Genomic DNA, 26,329 nt, shown 5'->3' with positions numbered 1-26,329 from the left:
TTTTTCCTTTATTTAAATTTAATTTCTTGTATTTCAAGAACACATTTCTTGTGTCCTTTGCCTCCTCTTCCATCACTGAGCATCAAGGAGAAGAGTCTGGTTCTCTCTTCTTTAATGCCTGCCAACAAATAGATTTATAAGATCCGGACCTTGAAAATTAGGGCTTCCATCTATGGAAATGAAGACCAACAGTATTGCCTCCCCCAGTAAGCCTTTTCTGAAACGTTCTTAGTCCATCGCATTTAACACAGTAGGTAAATGCTCCCCAGAGGAATCTGAAATGCTCAGCAATTAAAGGGAATTAACAACACATATTATTACTTCTCCAATCTGCATACTAAAGGCCCAGGAAGCTCACTTCTTACTCAAATTTTCCATCAAGGTTTTGCAAAATTTAGATATATCAAATCCACAGTTCCTGACTAATACTCCCTTTTGGGGTGCAGTAGCTCCTGCAGTTGTTCCTGTATTAATTGTTTGGATTCATGGTCAGTTTTGTCCTTTAAACTTCAATCCTTTATCCCTTTTGATTCTTTTACAGCTTCAGGTTCCCATAGTCTAAGGGCAGGAACATTTCAGTGGTTCTAATACAAACACCTTTCTAGTTATAAGAATAAACTAATACAATAGTATTCTCACTATAATTCTCTTTGAATTATAAATTCCTATTGTAAATTGCCAAAATTTGCTATGGACATGAAGGAAACAAATGAGAGAGACATAGAAAGGGGGAAGATGGAGGGAGGAAAGGAGAGGGCAAGAAGGGAGGGAGGAGCAAGACAGCCTTGCCAGAAACAGGATTTATTTGTGCTAAGCCCATAAATAGAGTTACAGATATGGCATTAGCAGAGATACAATTTAAATAAATCAGCTGGGAAACAGAAATGTTATGCAACAGAAGCAAATAACTGGTTCAGTGATCACTGGAATTAATGAGCCCTGAGTTTCAATGTATTTAGATTTTCTGGAGGGTGCCATTTTAAACTGAATTATTCTAAAGCAGCTGCGTAGGTTCATCTCTTGTCGAAGAACAGATAATCTATACAAGATGGAAATACTCTCTATGGTTTTGATGATTCTTCTTTTTGTTCAGTGAGGTGCAACTTCTGACTGAACTGGTGTAATAAAAGTTGAGAAACCTGCCCAACAAGTGTTTTTGAAATCAGCATGATTCCATGAGAAGATTTGAATTTGCTGAGTTCTTGTTCACTAGACCTAGATATTGAATTCACAGTGAAACAGTTATCCAATATTGTAACCAAAGTATTTAGGTGCATTTTTCCAAATTCTCCAAATGGCTCCTATTTATTATTGTTTGTATTGTTCCTGATCAAAACTGCATCAGAAGTCTAGTGAAAGAATTCAGAATAATTAGATATTTGCAACCTTTGACATTAATAACTTCTGATTTTCTGAAAATGCTACAGATTATAAACCCACTAACTGACTGCATATGGAAATGTCTATTACAGACAATGCCTGGTTTTGATTTTGGTCTTTTGAATCTCAGCAATTCGATTTAGGACTCCACAACTTGATGATCATATGTTCCTATTTCATACCAAATCTGGGGAGGTAAGTGGCTTAACAGGTATTACATTCGCTTAACATACCTTTCAATCCAATAAAATGAAAGTATTTCTTTCTAATACCTGAAGGCTTCATGGAAATCAATAGCTTTATAAAAGCAGATATTTGCTGATAGTCTTCTCAACTCCAGCTGCAAATCCAGTTGGATTTTTTTTCTAATGAGATTGATACATTGCCCTTACTCTGGATCTCTGGAGTTATGTGAGACAAGCTAAGCAGTTTGTTGAAGACACAAAACAGAAGAGATCAGAGGAAACACTTGCACTGTGCTGAAACTGGTACACAGAGTCCTCAGTGAACTCTTCCCACACAGGACAGCAGTCCTACAATGATGGTGAAAGTGTCTCTAAAAGATGAAAATATCTTGGTGTAAAGAACTGCATTTTGTCACTTTTCCCAGTCGCTGAGGTCAGCTGCATTTGCAACTACAGTTTTTGCATAATTCCTATGTGAAAACTTCCTCTTCCATGTTATTTTCCTGAACACCATAAAAGCAGGAACCATTAAATATAATTTTTGAATTTATCTTAGTTTAAGACTTAGTTTAAGATAATCAACTGAGCTTTAGATGCCTAGAAGATTAAAGACAAAACAAAGGTTCATTTAAAAGTCAGCAACAGTAAAAATAACAAAAAACATGGATCAGTAATTTCTAATAGGTAATACTACTTTTGTGGGTTGGCAGTAAAAGAAGCAGTTATAAAGGCTGTCTAGAAATAGATCTTTAACAGCATGCTAAATTTGATAATTTCATTATATTTATTTCATGTAATAGTAAATACAGTTATGCATGGAATCATGTTATTATAAATTGGAATAACAAACGTGTGTTTAAATGAGATCAGAAATATACTTGTTTTGTTTTGTTTTGTTACAGCTCTAATTGTTTAGGCATAAAGGTTGAATGATCCCAGGAAAGGAATTGGGTATTAGCAATGTTTAGAGAACATACTAGAGATTTAATAGTTGCATTCAATAAAGCACTCTATAAAGTGCACATGGTCTTTCCAGCTCTTCAATGTTTTTTTTCAAAAACTTAGCATGAAGATGGTTCTTGACAAAGCAAATCATTAATACTAAGCATCTATGACAAAAATGTAAAGAATTTTTTAGTAGTATATGGATAATTTAGTGGCTTATCAGCATTTATTGAACTTCACAGCAACCTGGGAGTTTGAATTAAACTTTCTACCTGATTTGCAGACAGTAATTGTGATTCTCAGCTGAACATGTATCTTCCTTCAAAGTTCCTGTGCTTTGACACTTCATTTAACTGAGATGACTTTCTAGAAGTAATAAAGCACTGCAAATCCAGTTGATCCAGTTGCTGGTTTTTCCTGTTCAAGATTTATCAGATGATTTCAAACATATTACAGAAACATACTTTTATCTATGCAAAACTGAAAAAGTTTAAAAAAATTCCTACATGATTTAGTGCCAGATATTTTAATTTTTCAGGCCACTAGCATCACATTTTCTTTTCAGTCTGCTTTTGTAGTTTTAGGACAACATATTTTTACATCTTATTTAGGAAGGTTGCCTTTTTTATTCAGAAGATGCCCATATATCTTTAGAAAATAATTTCTGTGGTACAACCAGATGAAAACTTGCCAGGAAATGAGGAACCTGAAATGATTCAACAAAGGACTCAAAATTTCATAAACTTGCTGGCATGAAAGAAGGGATTTTGAAACTCTTTCCTGTACAAACTGCTCCCTCTGATACACATTTTTTTTTCTCATTGTGAGAAAATATCGTTAGGTGAAAGTGAACTTTCCACTTTTTCTGCACAGATTTTTTTGCACCTCTGTCTTGACAGAAGAATAGTAGTAGGAAACATAGGAATGACAGAAAATGCCTCACTCTTACTAGCCTTGTAAATGCAACTAAAATGTATTAGCGAGATGTGTCCTGGATGGATCAAAGAAATTTTCACTCAGGAGCAGTTTCTGTTTACGGATCTAACATTTTTGAAACTCTCACACACACAATTTTACCGATTGTTTCAGAGACTGATCCCCGCCAGCCCCGGGGCAAATGCAAAGCAAAAGAGGTTTATTTAACCAGATTTCCCACGGAAATCTGATTTTGCTCATGGATCAGTTTTTGCTCATGGATTTTCTGCCGTCTGGTGGGATCAGGTAGAGACCCTTGCTGAGAATCCTGCGTGCCATTAGTAGGCATCTACAGCAGTGGGTTCCCGGTGTGGTTTAGATGAGTCCAGCGAAGCAGCTGTGCTCAGTTTCAGCGAGGAAAGAGTTAAGGAGCTCCGTGCTCCCCTGTGCCCGGGAGGCAGCCTTTGTGTTTAACATTGGCAGGGGCTCAGTTCGGGCTGGAGGTTTGTTTTAATTGGGGGAGGGGGCAGCGAGGAGGGGACGCTCCGACTTCTTCTGTCTGTCTCTTTCGTTCACTGATTTAGCGGAGGTGGAGATTCTCAATTCCACCCAGTCAGACGCAGGCAGGAGGATCTAGTAAGACTATCCCAGGAAAAGCCACTCCGAAGAAATTCTCCGAGGCGGCGCGGCGGCAGCGGCAGCATGAGGGTGAGCCAGGCGGGAGGCGGGCGCGGCGGGGGAAGGAAGTGCGCGGGATGCTGCAGGAGCCCCGAACCCATCCCGCGCCGGGAACAGCCGGGAACAGCCCGGCCCGAGCCGCGGGCACCTCCCGCACCGCTGGAAACGCTCCGGACGGGGATTCGGGGCCGGCGGTGCACCTCTGTGTGCGGGTGTGAGCGTGTGCGAGACAGGAAGGGAGAGAGAACAAGAGACGGCACAAGGCGGCTTGGGGGAACTGTTATTCCATAAAGTTTAACAATGAATGGATCTGGCCAGAGGCTCTCCATATAGGCTGCGGGGCAGGCAGCACTGGTTTGCCAGTGCATGCTGGAATCGATCCTTCGCTGGTGGAGCAAGGAGCGTGTTTCCTCTCGCCTTGGAAAGGAGCAGCGGGCGGCTTCCCCGGCAGCGCTCGCTGGGAACAGCCCAGAGAATCCCCCTTGCCGGCGTTGTTCCCTTCAGTGCCTCTCTGCCCTGCTCCGCTTCATTTGCTCCTGTTCACATCTCAGCTGCCTTACACTCATTAAGCACTGTTCACGTTCTAGTCGGTCTTTGGAACAATTTCATTTCCATTAGTACGGTCTCTTCTTGCGAACCTCGGCATGGGAATTTTTGTGGCTTGATACTCCAGGCAAGTCAGGAATTCAGTTCCCCGCATCCGCGGCTGCAGTACTGCAGGAGCACAGGCACAACACAGGCGGGAGGCTCCCACATTAACAGAGCACCCTCACACCCTCCAGGTACCCACGCTGCGTGTGTGAAGGATAATCCTAGATTATTTTATCACAGAAATTATCAGGGATGCCAGTGTGTTACTCATACCAGGCAGGCTGTATGTTATATTCTGCAACAAGATAAATACTTTAAAAATATGCACAGAGGAATGAAGGGCTGTCAGGAATCTATAAAAAAGTACCCTTAGTAGTTAGCCTATTAAAAGCTTTCTCGCTTTGCTTCTTAGGGAAAAGTTTCTTCCGGGAGAGGGAAGAGATGGTAATTGGCAATTTTGTTCCCAGCTTTGCAGGCTGGCGGCATGACTGCCATGCTGCCACCATGTTTATATGATACATACATCAGATTTTCACAAAAATGGTCACAAAGTAAACAGGAAATTAATGTAACTACTAAAACATAGGGCTGGGGGTTCTGTTATAGCTTTATCTCATTTACTTGGGAAAGCCATTAATAGTGATACATGTTTCCCATCTGTAAATTGAGGAACCGTAATCATAGAAAACAATACAAGTATTAATCCTTGCCTGAAAAGGGTTACAGTCAAACATCTCTGTTTTTTCTGGTAAGATTTAGAAACCTAAAGTGAAAACACTTGCGCCATGTTGCTGCTAAGTGCCCTGAGATACCGTCATAACCAGCATTTAATGTAATTAAATAAAGAAGGATTTACTATTTAGTATGTTAAACTTTTAAATTAAGTCCGTGGGAACTCCAGTTGGCTAGTTGCTGATCTCAAATACAGCAGTGCAAGGATGGAAAGGTGGATGCCTGGTCTGAGGGACAGCACTCTGCATGCCAGACAGGAATATTCGGGTTAGCATCGCACCTGCTGCTCCACAGAGGTACACACACACTTCCACAGACCACATACAACAGGAGCCTGCAATACTAGTAAATATTTACACTCTGCCTCCTCCAGAAGTACTATCAGTAAATGTTCTCCCTCCTTCTCTGGTAAATGTCTTGCTATAAACTCTGACTTAACAGCCCCACAGGGAATGAAATTAGGATTCATTTATTTAAAAGGATCCTCCCAAATATTTCAGGCGAGTCCCTGGAAATCAGAAAGTTATAAATACTTTATTTGCTACTCTTCTTTTGTCAACACTGAAGCACTTTGTCTTGTTTTGCAGATATAAACCATGTAAAAAAAAATCTTAAATTAAACCAGGGCTTCAGGAAAATGGACTTAAATGGCATCCCTGGTTTCACTGGAGGTTTGGTATCTACAAACCTTGTGGCCGTGTTTGCACACAGGCAGTCACACTTAGTAGGGCAGGATTCTATGATGCTTTCTTCCCTACCTGGAAATTACACGAGTTGTTGCTTAGAATACTAAACCAAGTATTTTTTTATCCTTAAAGAGCTTAATTTTTTATTATTAACTTCCCTGTGGTTAAGTACTGAGCATGAGTTGCATGGCAATTACATTCAGAACCAGATGACATAGTTTGAAGGTATTTTTCTGGCCAGAGGCCTATCCTAGGACTATAAAATCTTCCACCTAATATTTAGAGATTTTGGATCTGGTGCAGATTTTGATTTGAAATAGATGTCTTATCAGTTTTCATTTGAAATCCAGGTAATAAATCAGACAAAAGTAATGTAAAGTCTAATTGTTGCAGTACCTGAAAAATACTCAGAAAATTGATGAATTTACTACCTTTAATTTTTAATGTAGTGCTTTTACCTCTTGTTTTCAAAGAAAAAATAATAAATTCTTCTTTTAGCTAAAATACCATTCAGCAGTCTCCATGACAGGTCAACTGCAAGACTATATTTTAAAACAGAATTTCATCCCCCTTATTTTCTCCATCCCTATACAAATTCTGTCTCAGCAGGGTTTTGTGGGATCTTATTTGCATAAGCTATCACTTACTTAAGGAATTTTTTGTGTTTGCCTCTTGTCAGACAGGTAATGGGGCTAATCTAGATTTCAGAGCAGCACAGTGAGTTCAAACAGGTGTTTATACATGTGTGCTGCAGAGGCTGAACACTCAGATACCTTCCCTAAGTGAGACACAGGATGTGTTAGACTACCTGTTGTACTGATTATGTGTGTTTTTCCTTTTCTTTTCTTGCTTACAGATTCTCTCTGCTGGTGAAAAAATGAGAAATATCTCACTGAAATACTGAAGAAAAAACCAAAGGTCTTGTCTCACTGAATTTGCTCACTGGGGACTTCAGGATGGAAGCCTTGTGTTTAAGAGTTTCCTTGCTGCTGCTGGTCCCGGGATTTGTCCTCAGTGACAGCTCTGACAGAGACGTTTCCAACCGGAGCGACTTGGGAAACCCCCTTTCCACCTACTCAGGGATGGAATCCAGCATTCTCCTCACCACCATGCAGCCCCCGGTGTCCAACCAGACTGTCAAATGTTCCCAGCAGACTAAGATTGCTGAAACTTTCAAATACATTAACACCGTGGTATCCTGTGCTATTTTCATCATTGGGATGGTTGGGAATGCGACTCTGCTGAGGATCATTTACCAGAACAAGTGCATGAGGAACGGCCCGAACGCGCTGATAGCCAGCCTGGCCCTGGGAGACCTTATCTACATCGTCATTGACATCCCCATCATCGTGTACAAGGTAGGACACCACCACACATTCCAGCTGCAGTTCCTTACCAATTCCCTGGCTGCTCTCTGGGCTTCCTCCTCTATTTAGTGCTCTTTTGTCAGTGAATAGTGCAATTAAGGAAACAATACAACTCCTTTTTGTTCTGCAACAAACCCCTTGCTCTCAGGTCTCACCTCCATCAAGAAAAAGTGTATCTCCAATCAAAGATGATGTATCTCCTAGCTCCTAACCAAAGTGTGGCCTTGGGCATTTCACAGGAGCTCTTCATTTCTCATAGCTGCTACAGCCAGCAAAAGAATTTATGAGGGAAGACTTTTTATAAACTGTTCTCCTCCTTGATGAACTAGCTGCTATTTTTATATTATCCAGTCCTTACTTTATATTTTTACAGAAAATACTCCCTGTGATACGCAGGCTTCATATTATGACTTTGAAGGGAGATATTATGTCAGTTAAGTTGAGCCTTAAGGTTTTCATTTAATATTCATTAATAGCAGAGTCTCCAAATTATTCCAATTATATCACAGACCATTTCTGAAATATTAAATTTCATCTGGATTTGTCAAAGTGTAAAAAGGCTCCTCAGCAATTCTTTTATCCAGTGTAAAGTTATCTTGTCCCAGTGTTTTGATTTTCCAATTTAATTAAACAAAGCCATAAAGCAGAACTTTTTCAGATGCAATTTATGTTTACTAATATAACTCAAGCCAGAACAAGCTTGAATGAACAGAACTGAACCTTTTTAAATATATTTCACTGATATTAACTTAGAATCATCTTAGAAAATCATCAAAGAATTTTGTAAGCTTGTACCTCTTTATGGACCGTACACAGGTGTATAGCTGATAGGATATCTGACTTTTTCTTTCTTTTTTCAGTAGAAACATTGTGTTTCTGTTTGTAAATAAAACACTAAGTCATATAATATATATGTCATATAATTAAGAAAAAATGTTGTTCACAATTTCAGCCCTAAGGATTCTAATAACTTTTATTTACATGTGTTTTAAATGAAACATTTTAATGCATGGTTTTATAATAACTGGTGCCCTGTGGTTTCAAACTGGATTTTAAAATTAAGGAAACAATGATATTAAAACATGCATTCTGCATCTTTATAACACTGACATCATAACTGCATTATAACACAGGTATTCATAGGACAAGATTATAAAGTTTGAACTAATTAATGGAAAAAATTCTCTCTATGTGCATATATTACATTTGTACAGAGGCGCTGGTCTGTTATTGTCCACCCAACAGGGAGGAAGAGGTGGACAACCTATTCTGTAAGCAGCCAGAGAATGTTTCAGGATCACCATCCCTTGTTCTTGTAGGTGACTTTAAACTACCAGACATCTGCTGGGAACTTAACACAGCAGAAAAGAGGCAGTCCAGGAAGTTCTTAGGGTGTGTGGAGGACAAGTTTTGTCACAGCTGGTGGGTGAGCCCACCAGGGGAGGGACTGTGTTGCAGCTGCTGTTTGCAAATAGAGATGGGCTGGTGGGAGATGAGGTGGCTGGAGGCCACTTGGGGCAGAGTGATCATGAAATTACAGAGTTCTCGATATTTGGTGAAATCAGGAGGAACATCAATAAGACTTTTACATGGGGCTTCCGGAGGGCAGATTTTGGCCTGTTTAGGAGACTTAATCAGAGAGTTCCATGGGAAGCAGCCCTTAAAAACAAAGGAGTCCAGAAAAGGTGGGCATGCCTCAAAAGAGAGATCTTGAGGGCACAGGAACAGACTGTTCCTGTGTGCTGAAAGATGAGTCGACAAGGCAAACATCCAGGCTCGATGGGCAATGAGGTTTTGAAGGAACATAGAAATAAAAAGAGGATGCATCATCTTTGGAAGGAGGGTCAGATTTCTCAGGAAATATTAAAGGGGTTTGCTAGGGCATGTAGGAAAAAAATTAGAGGGAGGTTAAAGGGCAGTTCAAACTTAATTTGGCAACTTTTGTAAAGGATAATAAAAAATGTCTTTACAAATACATTAACAGCAAAAGGAACGGTAAGACCAACCTTTGTTCTCTACTGGATATGGGAGGGAACTCACTAACTGCAGATGAAGAGAAGGTGAAAGAGCTTAACTCTTTCTTTGCCTCGGTCTTTAGTGGGAAGATGTCTTGTCCTCAGGACAACTGTCCTTCTGGGTTGGTAGATGGTGTCAGGGAACAGAATGGTCCCCTTGTTATCCAAGAGGAGGCAGTCAGAAAACTGCTGAGCAGCTTGGATGGTCATAAATGTATGGCACCAGATGGGATCCATCCCAGGGTGATGAGGGGACTGGCAGATGAGCTTGTGTAGCCACTCTCCATCATTTACCAGCAGTCCTGGCTCACTGGTGAGGCTCCAGATGACTGAAAGCTGGCCAGTGTGATGCCCATTCACAAAAAGGGTGAGAAGGAGGATCGTGGTAATTACAGGTCAGTTGGCCTGACCTCAGCACCTGGTAAGTTAATGGAACAGTTTATACTGAGTGTCATCCCACAGCACTTACAGGATGGCCTGGGTATCAGACCCAGCCAGCACAGGTATAGGAGGGGTAGGTTGTGTTGGACCAACCTGGTCGCTTTTTGTGACCAGGTAACCTGCCTGGTGGATGCAGGAAAGGCTGTGGGTGTTGCCTATTTGGACTTCAGCAAGGCCTCTGACACGGTCTCCCAGAGCACACTCCTAGACAAGCTGGCAGCCCACGGCTCAGACAGGAGCACTCTGTGCTGGGTTAGGAACTGGCTGCATGGCCGGGCCCAGAGAGTGGTGGTGAATGGTGCTGCATCCAGCTGGGGCCAGTCACCAGTGGTGTCCCTCAGGGGTCTGTGCTGGGGCCAGTTCAGGTCAATATTTTTATTGATGACATGGATGAGGGGATTGAGTCCTTCATTAGTAAATTTGTAGATGACACTAAGCTGGGAGTGTGTGTTGATCTGTTGGAAGGTAGGAGGGCTCTGCAGACAGACCTGGAATGGTTGGATGGATGGGCAGAGTCCAATAGGGTGAAGTTTAATTAAAGTCCAAGCCCTGAGTCCTGCATTTTGGCCACAATAACCCCCTGCAATGTTATAGGCTGGGGACAGTGTGGCTGGACAGTGCCCAGGCAGAAAGAGACCTGGGGGTACTGACAGCCAGCTGAACATGCGCCAACAGTGTGCCCACATGGCCAAGAAGTCCAATGACATCCTGGCCTGTATCAGGAATGGTGTGGCCAGCAGGAGCAGGGAGGTCATCCTTCCCCTGTACTTGGCACTGGTGAGGCCACACCTTGAGTGCTGTGTCCAGTTCTGGCCCCTCAGTTTGGGAAGGACGTTGAGATGCACGAACGTGTCCAGAGGAGGCAACAAGGCTGGTGAGGGGCTTGGAACACAAGCCCTGTGAGGAATGACTGAGGGAGCTGGGAGTGTTCAGCCTGGAGAAAAGGAGATTCAGAGGCGACCTTATCACTCTCTACAACTTCGGAACGAGTGATAAAGTATTGGAATGGTCTGCCCGGGGAGGTGGTGGAGTCATCGTCCCTGGATGTGTTTAAGAAAAGACTGGATGTGGCACTCGGTGCCATGGTTTAGTTGAGCTGTTAGGGCCGGCTGGACTTGATGATCTTGAAGGTCTCTTCCAGCCCAGTGATTCTGTGATATTATCTATGGTGAAATGCAGCACCTCGTTCTGATCTTCCAGTTGTATACATTACAGATAAGTCTTTTAACTTTAACTGGGTTTAATATAACATGAATTTGAACTAGGGTGACTGTAAATAATTATGGATGTGATTTAATGAAAATTCTAGTTCACACTTTTCAATACTCCACCCGGGAAGATAAAGTGTCAATTTGTTGATAAGCTTTCTGTAGAGTATTTTGGATTAACAAGTTGATGAGAAAGATTAGCTTCTGCCTGATTTAGGATTCTTCTGTCTTCCACAGCTGGGTGAATACCTTATGGGACATCGGACTGGGGTTCTTAGCTGGACTCAGAGCCTACACAAGGCCAGGCTGGATGGGGCTCTGAGCAACCTGGGCTAGTGGGAGGTGTCCCTGTCCATCCCTGTCCCATGGCTGCGGGGTTGGAACTGGATGATCTTTAATGTCCCTTTCAACCCAAACCATTCCGTGTTTCTATGAGTGCACCTCCCATGATGTATTACAGTTTCCTCCTTGGTAAATTACCCTTATGTCTTTATGGATAATTGCTAGGGCAGCACTCTCACTGCTCATGGTATATCTGATAGTACATTTTAAGGAAGAATGGCATGAGTTCTTTTCAGAGCTAAGTTTGAGAAAGAACAAGAATTTTTATTCCACAATTTTTTCTAACCTTTCAAGAGCTCTGCTTCTTTTTTGCAATGAGGAATGGAAATCTGGAAATAATTATGCCTTTCAGAATTGCTTTTTGATGGTTTTCTGAGAACTTCTTTGGAAGTTTAGTTGAAAGTAACAAACAATTATTTTTATATTCTCTTTATTATTTTGCAATATATTTTTTCTATTGTTTTTCTGTCACTTCTCTACGATTCCATAGGTGCATTCGTCTTGGTCTATTTTATATGATGAGCTGAACTATGGTTCTGATTTGATGAATGAAATTTCCTTAGTCTACATGAGAAATTATTTTTATGCTGCAGAGAAGTGTTGTATAAATAAGGGCTATGAACAAAACTGCGACCCCTTGACACCAATGTCAATCAATTTCCACATGTAAGAAGGCAGAATTAAAATAAACTTTAAAGCTTAATTCTAGCTTTTAGCTATTTTTCAGTTATTTAACTTTCAGAATAAATTACTTATAAATTACCACATACAACCACCCTGTTGTCTGAGGTTTGCTGCAGGAATTGTGACACAGGGAAGCATTTATGGCTTTATAAGGAGGCTCTGGTACATCTGATAAGAAATGCTATTATTCTTATTCTTATTCTTCTTATTCTTATTATTATTATTATAGTCCATTTTTCATGTGAATCATTTAATAATATGGATGCTTACATTAGGAGTTGGGTTTAAAGTTTGTTAAATGCCATTCCTGTTTGCACCACTAGAGATCCTAAAATCTGTGTCACCTTTCAGCTCCTCTTGTTGAGTGACAGTGTGAAAGGTGGCCCCTGGAAATATCATTATTGGGTAATTGAAGTGACAGGCTTTTAAGGAAAAAAAAATTCAAGTGTTCTTAATTTTGTTAGAAAGTAATTCATATCCTTCTGAACTTCATTTTAAAAGATTCTTTTTGTTTCAGAGTCAGCCTCCTGTTGAACCATATATTTGTATCCTACATATAAGTGCTTTTAAACACTTCATATCTTTCAGGTCAGATCTTTATTTTTAGGACAAAACAGGTCTGAAATCAGAGTAAACAAGCATTCAACTGCATATTAAAATAACAATTAGTAGAGTGTTAAGATGGCCAGCTGGTATAGAAAAAATGTATAATACCTGTAATTATAATTGAATATCAGAAATAGTTATAATCACTTTCCTGAAACATAATGTAGCCTTAACTATTTTGATACTACTTTCAAAAGAGAAGTAGGTAATGCTACTGGTACTCAAATCCATTTTTCAAACCCTTAGAAAGAAGCAGCTATAAAATTTTAATAATTGGCAATGTAAGATCCCAGGAGAACTGTCCTTTATTCTGTTATGTGTTTACACAATTAACAAAGATATGATGCTGGGAAAAAAGTAATTATGTAATTTATGCCAACTAAAGATGTGGTCACAGGTGTTTGATGTTTTTAACCTTTCTTTGTGGTGCAGTAGGCTCAAAAACTCACTCCTTACTTTCTCCAATTACTGTAATTATATAGTGGATTCCCCTTATTGTTAAGTGGATTGCAATGTGAGTAATATTTACTGTCCTTTGAAGATATTCTGGATGTATTAAAATGCCATTACACTTAATTACCACAACATATCCACTTGAAGTATCAAATCAGTAGTAGAAATCTTAATAAATTGAGTTTTACAGGAATGGTAACTGTTATAAATCCAACCTTAATAGACCAAACTAAGACAGTTTAATTTTCAATCACATTTTTATACCACCAGGAGCCAAATAGTCTCCTCTTTGCCCAAAACATACCTTCTCAGACATTCAGGATGTCAAAGCCTAAAGCCCCGTATCAGTAAGAATTATTTCTCTGCAGGGAAAAGATGAGCAGGAAATAAAAGTTTCATATTTTACATAGCTGTAGAGGTAAGGTTTAGGCATTGTAGAAGAGATGGGTTCCTTTTCTTGTATCAGGTGGCATTTCAGCACATAACTGAAAACTGCTGATCGCCTCATTGCCCATCACTGCCATGTGCATTTTTTAGCAAATAAATTCAGATGCAATGCAAAAAAAACTTCTTTAGCAGGGCTGTTTTCCATAAAGGCTTTACATTGGCAGTACAAAGGCAGCAGCAGAATAGGCACGGCACCACTGTTGCCTTGGCTGCTCTGAGCTCTGGCAAGCCCTATGGCTGTTCCTGCTGCTGCTCCCATGGCTGAAGTACAGCACAGCAACAGGAACAACAGCAGGTACTCACCACAGACACTGCTGTCCACTGTTCTTGCCTGAGCTCATGGAGCTTGAAACACTCTGCACCAAGGCTCTCACCTTTAGAATGGCAAAATTTTAACTGTTATTGAGAAGTCCTGAGCTGTCTCTGCTTCCAGTTTTATGCACTTTAGAGAAAAACATGAGTTCTATTTATCGGAAACTGGCCTACATAGGGCTGACATAAACTGCATTGCCTTAGATCAGAATATGCTTAACTCTTTAAACCATTAGTTTACAAAGTAGATGAAGCAAATTAGGCAGCTTTTTACCTGTTTCTTTAATAACATTTTCTTAACCATTTTACTCTTATAAAGTGGAAGACATCTACCCAGGAAAAAATCAAGCGTTCAGACAGCTCAAGGAGATGTTTTCTTGAAAAAAACAGGGGAATTTTTGGTTTGTCAATTGGTATTCATGCTTACTTTAGTTGCAATATTATCTAAATCTGAGTAGTCCACCCAGAACATTAAAAACATAAATATAGAAGGTACCTGACAGCAAGCAAACCTGTTCATCCATTTTGTCTTCAGTAAAGGAAGACTCAGCTAAAGCATTTCTAGTCATGGACATTTTTTAGCATCAGAGCACGTGTGTAAGCGTCAGAGCAATCCCTTCTGAATCAAAAATTATTTGGCATATTTGAATACCTTCACCAACATTGATAATAATACCTACATGGGGATGCTAATTAACTGGCACTGATCTTGTAGCTGATAGAACAAGCAGCATCTTTTCTGCCAAAGGAGTATAAAGCCAAGCCAACAGCACACAAAAAGGTAAGGGCGCTTAGGAAAGATATCCTTCTTTAAAGGCAGAATTTTTCATATGTATAGTATGTGTTTCTCAATGAAGCACCAACACAAGTAGGAAATTCTGAGGCCTCAGAACAACTACATTCTGGTTTTCAATAAATTCTTACCAGGGATTCCAAGAAGCAATGAATGGATAGCCTAGTGTGATGCAGAAATCCATAGAACCTGCTCCACAGAGGACCTATTATTCAGGTGTACGTCTCCATGTGGTGACCAAACACAGCAGAAACCCAGAGGTAGCACAAGAATTGATCACTGAGTCCTGAAGGCAGAAATTTCCCAAAATGGAGTAGGGAACAGAAATCCATCAGGGATCTATTTACAAACTGCAGCTTCCCAGCAGAGTGTGTTTAATGCACATACCAAGGTAGCAGTCAAGGAAGATATTTTATATTCTAGGTCTCAGCTCAAGATCCACTCCGCCTTTAGCTCATGGCTGTTCTTTGGGGAGTGGGACATATGTTCCCATCAATGCACAGCTCCTCCCTCATCTTCAACTCCTCATCTCATGCCTGCCTTGCTGGTCTGTGGATTTGAAATAGTGTACAGTACTTAGAGACTTTAGGTTTAAGAGAATATTTTAGTGTGGTTTCTGTCTTTTTTTCTCAACCAGCTGAACTCTACAGATAACAAGGAATTGTTTTGATTGTGCATATTCAGGGCTTATGGGTTCTGCAGTAACTTCTTAGAAATCCTGTCACTCTTTTTAGCAACACACAAAAGAAAACACAGCTTGAAGAATAACAAAAGAAATATTATGCCCGGGGATTGAAAAAATTCCTTTCAACAAATCACCATGCACATAAGCACACCTTGCAGCTCATTTCCCTGAAGAAGAGCAGCTCAGCTTGAGAAACAGTTTACCTAACAGGATGGGGAGATAGACAACACCATGGAAAGTAATCCTGCTTTGTAAACAGCAAAAATACCACAGGGGAGATGCCTAGGGTTGTTAGGAATGCTTTACTGCTAAGCAGATTTTTGTAATAAATATAACCATTTTAACAAGAACCTAAAACTTAGGATTTTTTTCCAGTTAGTTGAGAAAGAATGTTCAGCTGCAAAACCAGGGCTTTTGTTTCCTTACTTTTCAGGATCTCTTGAAGTATAATCTATTTTCCCTTGTTTCAAAACTATACATTCCCTTCCATAGCTGTCTAAGCAGGAGAAAAGCATTGTAGGCATTCAGTGAATGGCGTGAGACCATTTGCTACCTTCACCGTTACTCAGCCAGGCTAAGATAAGCAAAATAGCAGAAAAAGCTCTGGCAGGGCAATTCACAGTAAAAATGTCTTTGATGGTTCTCATGCATCCCCACATAACCTTTCTTCCTTCCAGGAAGAAAACCAGTCAGTCTTTTATCCACCCAAAGTGGAAAGAAGAGTTCTTGGGAGTAGCAAAATCAGGAATCTATTTCCTGCAAAGAAGAGTTGAAGAGATAGAGTGTGTTTTCTCTACCATGCCAGGGCTGTGAATCTGAGTATAAGGAAATAAACAAATTATCCCAAAGCTGGTAGAAGAGAAGCTTGAACAATCACCTCACCATATACTCAGTACTGATCTTATGCCCTGCATTATAAAGGCTACCCTCGTTCTTTGTTTTCCTCTACTCTTTGTTTTCCTCTAGTCACTGTCCTTTCAAAATCTGAGGTTTTTCACTTCAGCAGTGGGAAGGAATACTTAGAGACAGACTGTGTTCCTCTCCCCCCTGACAGCTCTCCCTCTTTCCTGCAAAGTGGTGCTTCACAGGTGACTTGTGAGGCAAGAAATGGAAGAGCTTTGTCCAGCAATGCAATTCTCTCCTGTATATATGAGTTTTAGGAAGAAGGGAAATGCTTGAAAACATGCAATGAATTCTTACCCTATGACCTTTTATGAGGACAGAAGGGTCCTCTTCAGTCACCACAACCAAAATACCACTGCTGAGGACTCAATACATCCTTATTCCTAACTAAGCAGTCTTACAGATCAGAGATAGGTGAGACACTTCAGTCAGAACCATCATCTTTTGTCATTTAACGCAGTCAAGTCAGTGGTACAGAACTTAGACACTTCTGTGCTGAGCCAGATATCACCTGGATTCCACCCAAAACACCAGATACCTCATCTGGCCCATGCCTTGAATCAGACAAGGGTATATATAATCGTAGAACACAATTTAAGCTTTATCCAGAGAGCTCATTATTGCCTAGAGGAAACTAGCCTTAAAAAAAAAAATTAAATGGAAAAAAAAGCCAGCAACACCAAATGCGCTGATGTAACAAAACCAAAAGAATTTCCCTTATCTTTCATTCTGGGCTATGTGGCAAGGAAAGAAAATCACCACAGACTATTCTGCTTTTGTAACTGCTGCTCCCCAGTTAGGAGATGTTGGTCACTTACACAACTGGATTCTATCTATAAAGATGAAATCTGCTGCCTTGGTTCCTTTCTCCATTACTGCCCAAGTGTAACTTCAGCTGTGGAATAAAGAAGATATTTCTATTTTTCCTGAAGACAGAATAGAAGCTGACTTCCATGGTTGGGCCAGAGTTGTTCCAGCAGTATCATGGAACATTTTAATGCCATGAAACTCAGGAGAGTGTCCTAGATGGCAGCAGCATGAGGGCAAGCACTGTAAGGAACACAGTTCAGTTTCTGGGAAGAACATCTTGTATGTCAGCACAACAATGGTCCCACATGGATATAGGAAGAGGCAGTCTCTAGGGCACTAGGATGAAATCAGAGCAGGAAAGGGCAGGTAGGAAGCCTTTGCTGCCATCCTCAATGCCACATGGCAGAGAGAGGGGACCTCCTGACATGCACTTTTTGAGCTGAAGGAGTTTTAATAGAGCAGCTCAGAGCCGGTTGTGATCCAGCACCCAACCAAGCCCATCTATTTTGGGCTGAGCTCCAGGGCCATTATCTGCCTGCAAACACACAGTACCAGCCTGGCATGGCATAAACACTGTGGCTGCACATGAGCATGCTCTGGGCAGCACTCATGTGCTGGGGTTACAACATTCTCTCTTCCAGACTATATATAAATTGCTTGGGATGCGCAGTGGGACTTGATGTTTTGTACATCAGCTACCATACTGAGGGGGGTTGGAAAATAGTAGCAGCAGCAGAATAAAATCAACGGAGTGACATTTAAAAATCACTGCAAAGGAATGTTCTCAGTGCTGATGTCTTGTTTGTCTTCAGCTGCAGCTCAGGGCAGAGAGGCCATATAAAGCAGCAGAGAAGGGAGGATGCTCAAGGAAGCTGTGGCTGTCTGGTCACTTTGTGAGTTTTTAAAGAGCAGTCTTGATTTCTGATTTCAGTGCAAAAATACATGTTGCCCACACTCTTTTCTCAGGAATTGCACCACAGTATGAAATACTCTCAAGTTGCAAACTGCACAAGGGAAAAGTGCATTTCCTTTGCCACATGTCTTATTTTGAAACCTCAGATATTTTGTAACTGGGTTTGCAAAAGCACAATCCACTTCCACAACTCATAGAGAACTGGGACACAAGTAGGAGCAATCAGTCTGATTTCTTCTATTCTAGAGCCTTGAGAGAAAATGTAATTTTCTAGAATTTTATAATCATTTTGTTTGAATATTAAAATATGCAAAAGCACTCAAGGAGCAAAGTCAGTAGTTCCGGTTCTTGTATTGCACCTAAGTAAATCAGGATTAATTAAATTAAATTCCTGGGTTCATTTTTTAAAATACACAATAAATATATTATTTCCTTCTGAAATTTCCTTACCATGCTAGGGCAGAACAGAGGGAAATGGACTTGTTTTGATGCAAAAATTAGTAAAACTAAAGACAGGATCAGATTTGCTGACTAAAAATATCTACAGAAGAAAAAAATTGGCACCTGGTCCAAGGGGAAGTAATGAATGCATAGCTGATGCAGAGTGATAATGGAGTACACCCCCAGAAATGATTGTAAAGTGAATCTTGAAATCAAAAAACCTTATTTCTAGTCCCAGGGATTTTGATTAAAATCCACTTGAAAAGAATGTCTGATGATTTGGTACTGAGATTACTTCAATTAGTGGAAAGTGTAAGAAACAAAAGGAATAAAATACTTTTAATCTCAAAAAAGGAGAGCTTCCTGGGGTGTGGGGTTGAAGCATACATGCTGGAAGCATGATAAAGCTTTCCCGTGAGGAGTAATGAGTTAGTGAACCTTTTTCAAGTACAACCCTTTTCTTTTTGAAGCTAATATTTGCCTTGTAGTAGCAGAGTTTTGCAGTCACTACAAAGTGCTTGTTCGTTTCTGGTGTAGCTACAGCCACAGTCAGGGGCTGAAATGAATAGGTGCCTTTCAGTTGCCTTTTCAAGTGTGATCTGTAATGATAAATGGGTCTTGGGGCTCTGGTTGGCACAGGGGATTGACAGAAGTCTGCTAGAGCTGCTTTTCCATGGCAGTGCCATTTATAATTTAGCCTTCCCAGCCTGAGAACTACTCTGATTTTACCCAAAACCCAGCCAAGGGTTTGAAGGTGCAATGCCATGTGACTACAAGATGGTTGAATTGCTATGGGTCCTGATCATCCCTTCTTTTTTCAACTTTTTTTTTTTTTGTGATAAAAACTAAAATCTCATATAAGTGTTCTAGGCAAAATGCAGAATATGCTCTGCAAATATTTGTTACACTGTTGCAAACCTACCTGGAAAACAATTCTGCTGGAACTTTAAATGTATTTAATTCAGTCTATAAATACAGATAGAATCAGAGGAACTAATCAAGAGCTTGCAGATATAAACTTACCACTTTTGCTACTGAAGGTACTGACTGCAGTTAAATCACCAATCCTAGCAACCCAATCCCTAGCCTTTTAAGAAAAGGGGGATTGCCTTTCACCAAATGTGACTATCCTAAACTGGGATACCATACCAAAGGTGCTTCCACACATACGTTTGATCCACAGTTTCCACCCAGCTGGCTGAAAGCTGTGATTTGCTAAAACATGTCCTGAAATACAAGTAATCAAATGACATTAATATAGTCCTAGAGAGACACAGGCAATGTGGAATTCATAGCTGCTTCCAGCATTTTTGAGGTATCATCTGGGGGACAAAATCACAAGTAACTCAGCATTGTGATGAATGAGTATAAAACAGAGGGGATGCAAAAAATCCACATCAGGATTATAAGGAGAAGATTAATTCCTACTAAGGTAGAATTTTGTGATAAACATCTATACACTACAGCAAAGTTCTCTGAAAAACTCATGCTATGAAAAACCAGAAAGGTAACACCTACCTTAACTGAGATAAAGACAGATGTGAATTTGAACTTCCCACAGTTAACACTTGTATTGCTAAAGGTAGCGATTATTAGCATACTTAAATTTAACACTAATTTAAATAGAAATAAAATGTTTGCTTTGAATACTATAGTCATGAGTTACAATCAGAATTTGTTTTTCTAATTACACAGCTAGAATACACCCACTTTTACCAAATAAGTGTGCTCCAGGATCTAAGCTTCTACTAAAAAATATTTCTAGTCCTTGTGGTTGCAAAGCTAACTCTAAAAACACGAACATCCTACTACTAAGAAAGTCTCAGCATCACAGACTTAGAGAAGATGAACAAAATGGTAGTGCAAGAGTGAGGAGGTTTAGTGACTTTGTTTTTCCATAGAACTATTCATGAGGGCTGAAATACCCCTTACTTGAGTTAAAATAGCTAAATTAGGGCTCAGTACTTTGTATGGACTCAATAATTTTTCATTTATGACACTTACATTGAATACTGCCAGTTTACTGTCAGCATGTGTAAAGGGTGATCTTCTGTGACTCTGCAGCCAGTCATAGATTTGATTATCCTGAATAATTCTGTGTCCTATATTTTGTGTGTATACTTGCTACCAAAGTCCAGTTCCAAGACATGTTCAAAGCTTCAACAGTTATAGCTAGAAATATTACTCCTTATATGCTAATTCTTCACAACTGTGCACATGAATCACTGTACTAATATTTATTATGCAAATGCCTCCTTGGAAATACTGCTCTAAGCCTCAGTCACTCACATCTTTCCAATGGATGCCTTTCTGTTGCCTTGAAGCACAGCCCACATGTTTGCACGGTTGTCTTTTAAAATGCAATATGGAACAAATTATGCATGCACAGTGTTTTCTTCACACTCCTCAGAGTCTGGCACTGGATGTTGCCATGAGTTACACAATGGTACATTTATGATGACAAGAATCTACTTGCGTGCAGCACCAGGACTTGCCTCTGAGGTATTTCATTATGGACCCTGAGTTATGTTGAGACTGTCTGGTTCTGGGACACGGCAATCACAACCATTTATGACTGGCTTGAGTTGGATTTTCATTATTCAGTACTGCTGGTAGGTTCACAACAATAAAAAGAAATATTTTAACAATGCAATTTACTATTGCAACACCACGAGGTCAACATTTTATGTAAACTTTCAACTTCTGTGCTTCCACAGTAGCAGTTAGTTCCCAGATCCACTCAGTACTAAGGTAATGGAGAATTCAAGGTTACTTTGGCTGTGTCTAAGACAGGAAATAACTACAATTGTGGCATACTTGATAGGTTACTGTTTAAATATTCTGATTATTTTGTATCTTCTCTTTAGCTCCTCGCTCAGAAGTGGCCTTTTGGAAATACAGAATTTGGACAGTTTCTTTGCAAATTCCTTCCCTTTATCCAGAAGGCATCAGTGGGAATCACAGTCCTTAACCTGTGTGCCCTTAGTGTGGACAGGTACAGTATGTTTTACTCTTTTGCCTCTGTTCTTGCACGTGCAGATTTCCTAAATCTGGAGCATTAAGCATGGTCTTTTTAGCAGGCAGTTACAATGCAGATATAACTTAGATTCTGGTCTTTTATATTCTGGCTAATGCCAAGCATCACATTTGGGGCTCAAAGTATGATATTAAGTCCTTGGGCTAATGAACTTTACATGTTTTTTAAAGGTATTTAAAAGCTCTGGTAAAGCATTATTTCACCTTTTACCAGACAAAAATTTACTGGGGTTTTACTAAGTATTCAGATTTCTTTCTTTCATATGAACTCATGGGGTTTTTTTGTATTTGAACAAGATCATAATCTTTAGGCTTAAAAATTAGCTTTTCAACTCACTGCCTATGGACAATAAACAAGGGTTTATTCTGATAACTTTCAAAACTAACAGAGCTCTACTGAAAAATATGCTGGAAACTTGCTTTGATACTTTGACATAAGTAGTTTGAAAAACTAATGCCTCTGCTATTTTTTCTTAGTACATGAAATGCAATAGCAGATGAACACTTGACTTCTGTAAAAGTTGGTTTTATGCCTTGAGTTACTTGCTCGTGTTCTACTCCAAAATACCAGTACCTCTAAATACAGGAAATACTGTTAAATAAAATGCAGTATGTGTATTAGTACAGGGACACAAAGAAGCTTTTAAATTAATCTTGGTTTGGCTTTACAGAAAAAGTTAATGTATAAGGTTTGCAGTGGATAAATCACTTGGTAGTATCCATACCTAAAATACAGTTCCTTACTGCATTAGTACCTCATTAGCCAAAGCCATAAATAAAAAAAGAAATTTGAAAAAAAATTTTAAAAGGTAATACAAGTAACTGTTCTACTTCCATTTTTTGAGTCTGAGAACTACAAAACCAATTCTATTTCTCAAACAATATCTGCCCAGCATTAAGTAAAATCCCATGGACCACTCTAAGGAATAAATCATAGATCAAGCACATGAAACATACAGTTTGTTAGATAAATTCTGACAACTGCAGTTTCACTAGATGAAGTTCCACTGTCATATACATTTTTATAAATTGGAACTAGCTCAGCTGAAGCTACCTTTTTGTAGAAAAATATATTTTTACAAGGACTGATTTGCTAATCCTCACAACAACCAAATGCTGTTTCCATTTGAGTATAAAATCTGGTATGGGATCAGACTCAGACTATTTAATTTCCTCCCTTAGCTTAGACACTTTGCCAAGGACATATTCTTTATCATCTGTTGCTACTCTAGTAAGTGGTTTCAGAGAATCTGTGTTAGGAAACAGATGTATAGAGCCAGATTCTGATATTGGCTAACAAGCCAATATCAGAATCTGGCTCAATACCATGAAAGAATCTAGCTTCAATCACCATGAAAGCTCAGAGCACCTCCAATGAGTTAGACTGGACACTGGAAGTTTGGCACAGAATTCCACATCAGCTAATGGTTGCTTTCTAGAATGGAAAATTAGTAAATATGAAATAGTGTGCTGTCACAGTTGGACTATTTCTGGTTTATGGGCAAGTTAATTCTTGCTTTAAAAAAGCTCCTGAAAGTTATCTTGTTTACAGTTATTTTGGGTCTCTGTATACTGCATTCTATGGCACATAAAAGATAGAGTCAATCGGTAGAGTGAATCCAGAGCTCCATATTTTTACTCGTTGTTGACTCTCTATCCCTGTTGCAGACCACAGCCTTAAGTTAGAACAGGATTCTTTTTTTTCCTATCAGGAAAATCCTTGTGCTAACTACATCCTATTGTGAAGCTCCCCTCATTACTACTGCCCTGGAGTGACTTGCCCTAACAGTGTATTAAGGTTTAACTGTGCGTGCCCAAGGGGAACAATGGCCACTCACATGTGGAGAGGGTTTTAAGAGGCTGGCAGAAAGCCAGCCATTCACCCTTCGGAGGAAGCTCACTTCGAAGTTGCCTCAGATGCCCCCCAGGCATTTTTAAACTCTAGGTCACGATGGTGACGATAGTGTGACTCTTTCTAAACAGTGCCTGAGTGTGACTAAGAGGAAGGATATTTCCCTGCCTGAATTTTTACTCTTGCTTATGTCTTGGGCATAATGATTTTGATGAAGAAATTGGTTGAAGAAGAAAAGTGAAGATATGGATCTCATTTCACATGTATACACTCTCTTCTTGCCTCCTCTACATAGCACAGTGCAAAGAACAGTAATCCTAAACTAGATATTTTTATCTGGACCAACTCACAGTAAGTGTATGAGACAAGTCAAGATTTTGCCACTAAAATAAAACTCTAAGAGCTTTATTGTATTAAGGTAGTTGCATAAAATGAAGAACAGCTGGAGTTGCTAATAACAAAGCAGAACAGTTCAGTATCAGCAGCAGCAGGGACATTTAGGAACTGTCCTGGCACTCATCTTGACAGTGGCTGCTTCCTACGTGCTTGATCCTGTCCTTTATGTTTCCTGCATTGCTTTTCACTCTTACAAAGGGCTGATGATACAGAACAGACACTTGTTATATTACAGGGCCATTTGAACACCTAGTTTTCTAATTAACACCTAATTTCTAATCTAAGTTAAAAGGAATAGGGGAACAAAAGCACCCACTGATGTTCTCAGATCCAGACAATATGTCTTTCTGAAAGAAATGCTTTAAGCATGTTATAACTAGATAGGAGTGCAAAATATTTAATTTTGTGTATGTATACAAGTTGACAGCACATGCATGAGCAGTTGAAAATGAAAAAGGGAGAGAGAAGAGGGGCCACAACATCAAGCAGAGGACAGGAAGTGACCTGGGGAAAAAAAGCGAACATTTTAGACGTGATTGGAGGCAAGAGGGAAATAAACAGAACTAAAGGAAAGTTAGCCAAATCTCACACAGATTTTAGAGTGAGGAATTAAATGCAATGCATTATGCATGTATTTTATGTCAGGTCCCTGGCAGACATCCTATGTTTTCCAAGTATGAGGGAAATAAACCCTGCAGTACTTTCTCACTCTTGATTGTGGGAGGTTTGTGGCTAGACAAACAGACAAACATCCTCTATATTACATAACCCACAGAACACCCACCTGAAAAATTATTACTACTGAAATTATTATTACTACCACTATTTTTCAAATCACTCCTACAGCAGTGAGTAAAGAGACCAAGTAATGGCAGCTTAATATTCATTCAGCAAATTCTGATCTAATTACTGAGCTTCTTATGTTTTAGCTGAAAATATCCATAAAATTATTCAGCTAACAATTCTTTATTTGAGAGTTATTTTAATTGTAAACTGGAAAAACAATCAGTAAAATACATATAGGACCCAAATCCTTACTGTTGTGCATAGTGATCTCCTCATGTGCAAAACAGATGTAACTCAAAAGAACAGGTACAAAAATGCAAGAAAGCAAATAACTGGATTCACAGTTTACAAGTCATTGTTTGTTACTCTTATATTTACAGAGGTAACATAAAACAAGCTTTACATTTGCTACTTGAAAAATATATGCAGTGTACAAGCCCCTGTTTGCTAAAAGCATCAGACAGTCAAGGATGGGCTAGTACCTTGTGCAGCTGACAGAAATTATTGTAAAATTGCCAGTCTTTAGAAAGTAAACTTTGAACTGATTGTTAAATTTCCAAAGTTCACAAATACTTGTGCATTTGTGTGAAAGGTTAAGTTTCAATGAATATTCCATTTGGTGATGAAAGCCAGAATTTGATATTTGGCAAAAAGAATATGACAGGATGACAAATTATTTAAAATTAAATTTGGATTTAATATGAATATTTGTGAGAACGTAAGATACTGGATATTTCTTTCTTAGTTCTCCCAGTATAATTCAACTTGTTTCGAGAGTCTCAGAATTCTAATCTCAGAGACCTCCTCCCCTTTTTCACATTCTTGGAAGACAAGGATGCCTTTAGATGATATTCTTATTTTTAATGTAGAATTCCAAGCTGTAGTTTGCATTTTTATGCTCGAAGTATTTCTACACACATTTCTGTAGAAATGATGCTCTGAGAGCCTGTCTGTAGTTCACCTGTGACTGTGTTCTTTATGACATTGCTGTAGATATCAAGGCAAAGCTTTCCAGTCTGTTTTCTGCAGGGGTGATGGCAGCCCCTGACACTTCCCAGTGATATTGGGTAACAATGCTTGCTCAAGTCTTTGTGAGGGGCTTAAGCCTGGATTTGCATTCAGGCATTGTCATTCCCCTAACACTGAGGCTACGAGGGGGAATTCCCAAGTCTTCCATCTAGTTAATAAGCACACTTCCAAACTAAAAAGAGGCTGTGATACAAGAAATCAGAAGAAATTATTTGTGTGTGAATCCAGTGTTACTGTATTGGTTAAAGGAGGGCTTAGAAAGCCTTTCAGTAACCAAATTTTCCTGATCTCTGTAGCCTAGGTCCTGTAGCCCTCAAAAAATGGTTTTTCCGATCAGAAGCTCCTCATTCCTTCCATCTTGGTTGGACTTGATGATCTCAAAATGTCTTTTCCAACCTAGTTCATTCTGTGATTCTGTGATCTCAAAAATTCCAAATCCAGTATTTCCCTTCTTAATATGATATTTTTTAAGCAGACAAACAATTTTTCTTGACTTTTTTTATCCTCAACCAAAGAAGACTATTTCATCAGCGAATGCCATATATCCATGCAGCACTGTCATTCCAAACAGGAAGGTGCTATTATTTTAAGGAAGCAAAATAAGTTCAGAACAGTTACATCATTAACAGTTCAGAAGCTGTTACTTCATTAATGACACAGAGCTCTCCAGAATGAATTTCAGATTGTTACAAGATCAA

At 39.5% G+C, this 26,329-nt stretch overlaps 1 protein-coding gene across 2 annotated transcripts in view; it reads left to right on the top strand.

The window, feature by feature from the left end:
• The first annotated feature begins 3,466 nt into the window (after positions 1 to 3,466).
• The window catches only part of EDNRA (endothelin receptor type A), a 33,437-nt gene continuing 10,574 nt past the window's right edge, over positions 3,467 to 26,329 (top strand). Inside the window, exons 1-3 of one of the 2 annotated variants that reach the window (XM_005418099.2) lie at positions 3,467 to 4,133; positions 6,969 to 7,470; positions 21,400 to 21,527. In XM_005418099.2, coding sequence (XP_005418156.1) covers positions 7,069 to 7,470; positions 21,400 to 21,527 — 530 coding nt within the window. In that variant the 5' untranslated portion in view covers positions 3,467 to 4,133; positions 6,969 to 7,068. Of the gene's footprint in view, positions 4,134 to 4,602; positions 4,886 to 6,968; positions 7,471 to 21,399; positions 21,528 to 26,329 lie in introns of those variants that run through there. The other variant, XM_031066366.1, reaches the window with a different exon arrangement.

This window comes from Geospiza fortis, unplaced genomic scaffold (genome assembly GCF_000277835.1).
Source record: "Geospiza fortis unplaced genomic scaffold, GeoFor_1.0 scaffold11, whole genome shotgun sequence".
NCBI classification, from domain to species: Eukaryota; Metazoa; Chordata; class Aves; order Passeriformes; family Thraupidae; genus Geospiza; species Geospiza fortis.
The sequence above is the reverse complement of the archived record's forward strand: the minus strand, read 5'-3'. Positions and strand labels throughout refer to the sequence as shown.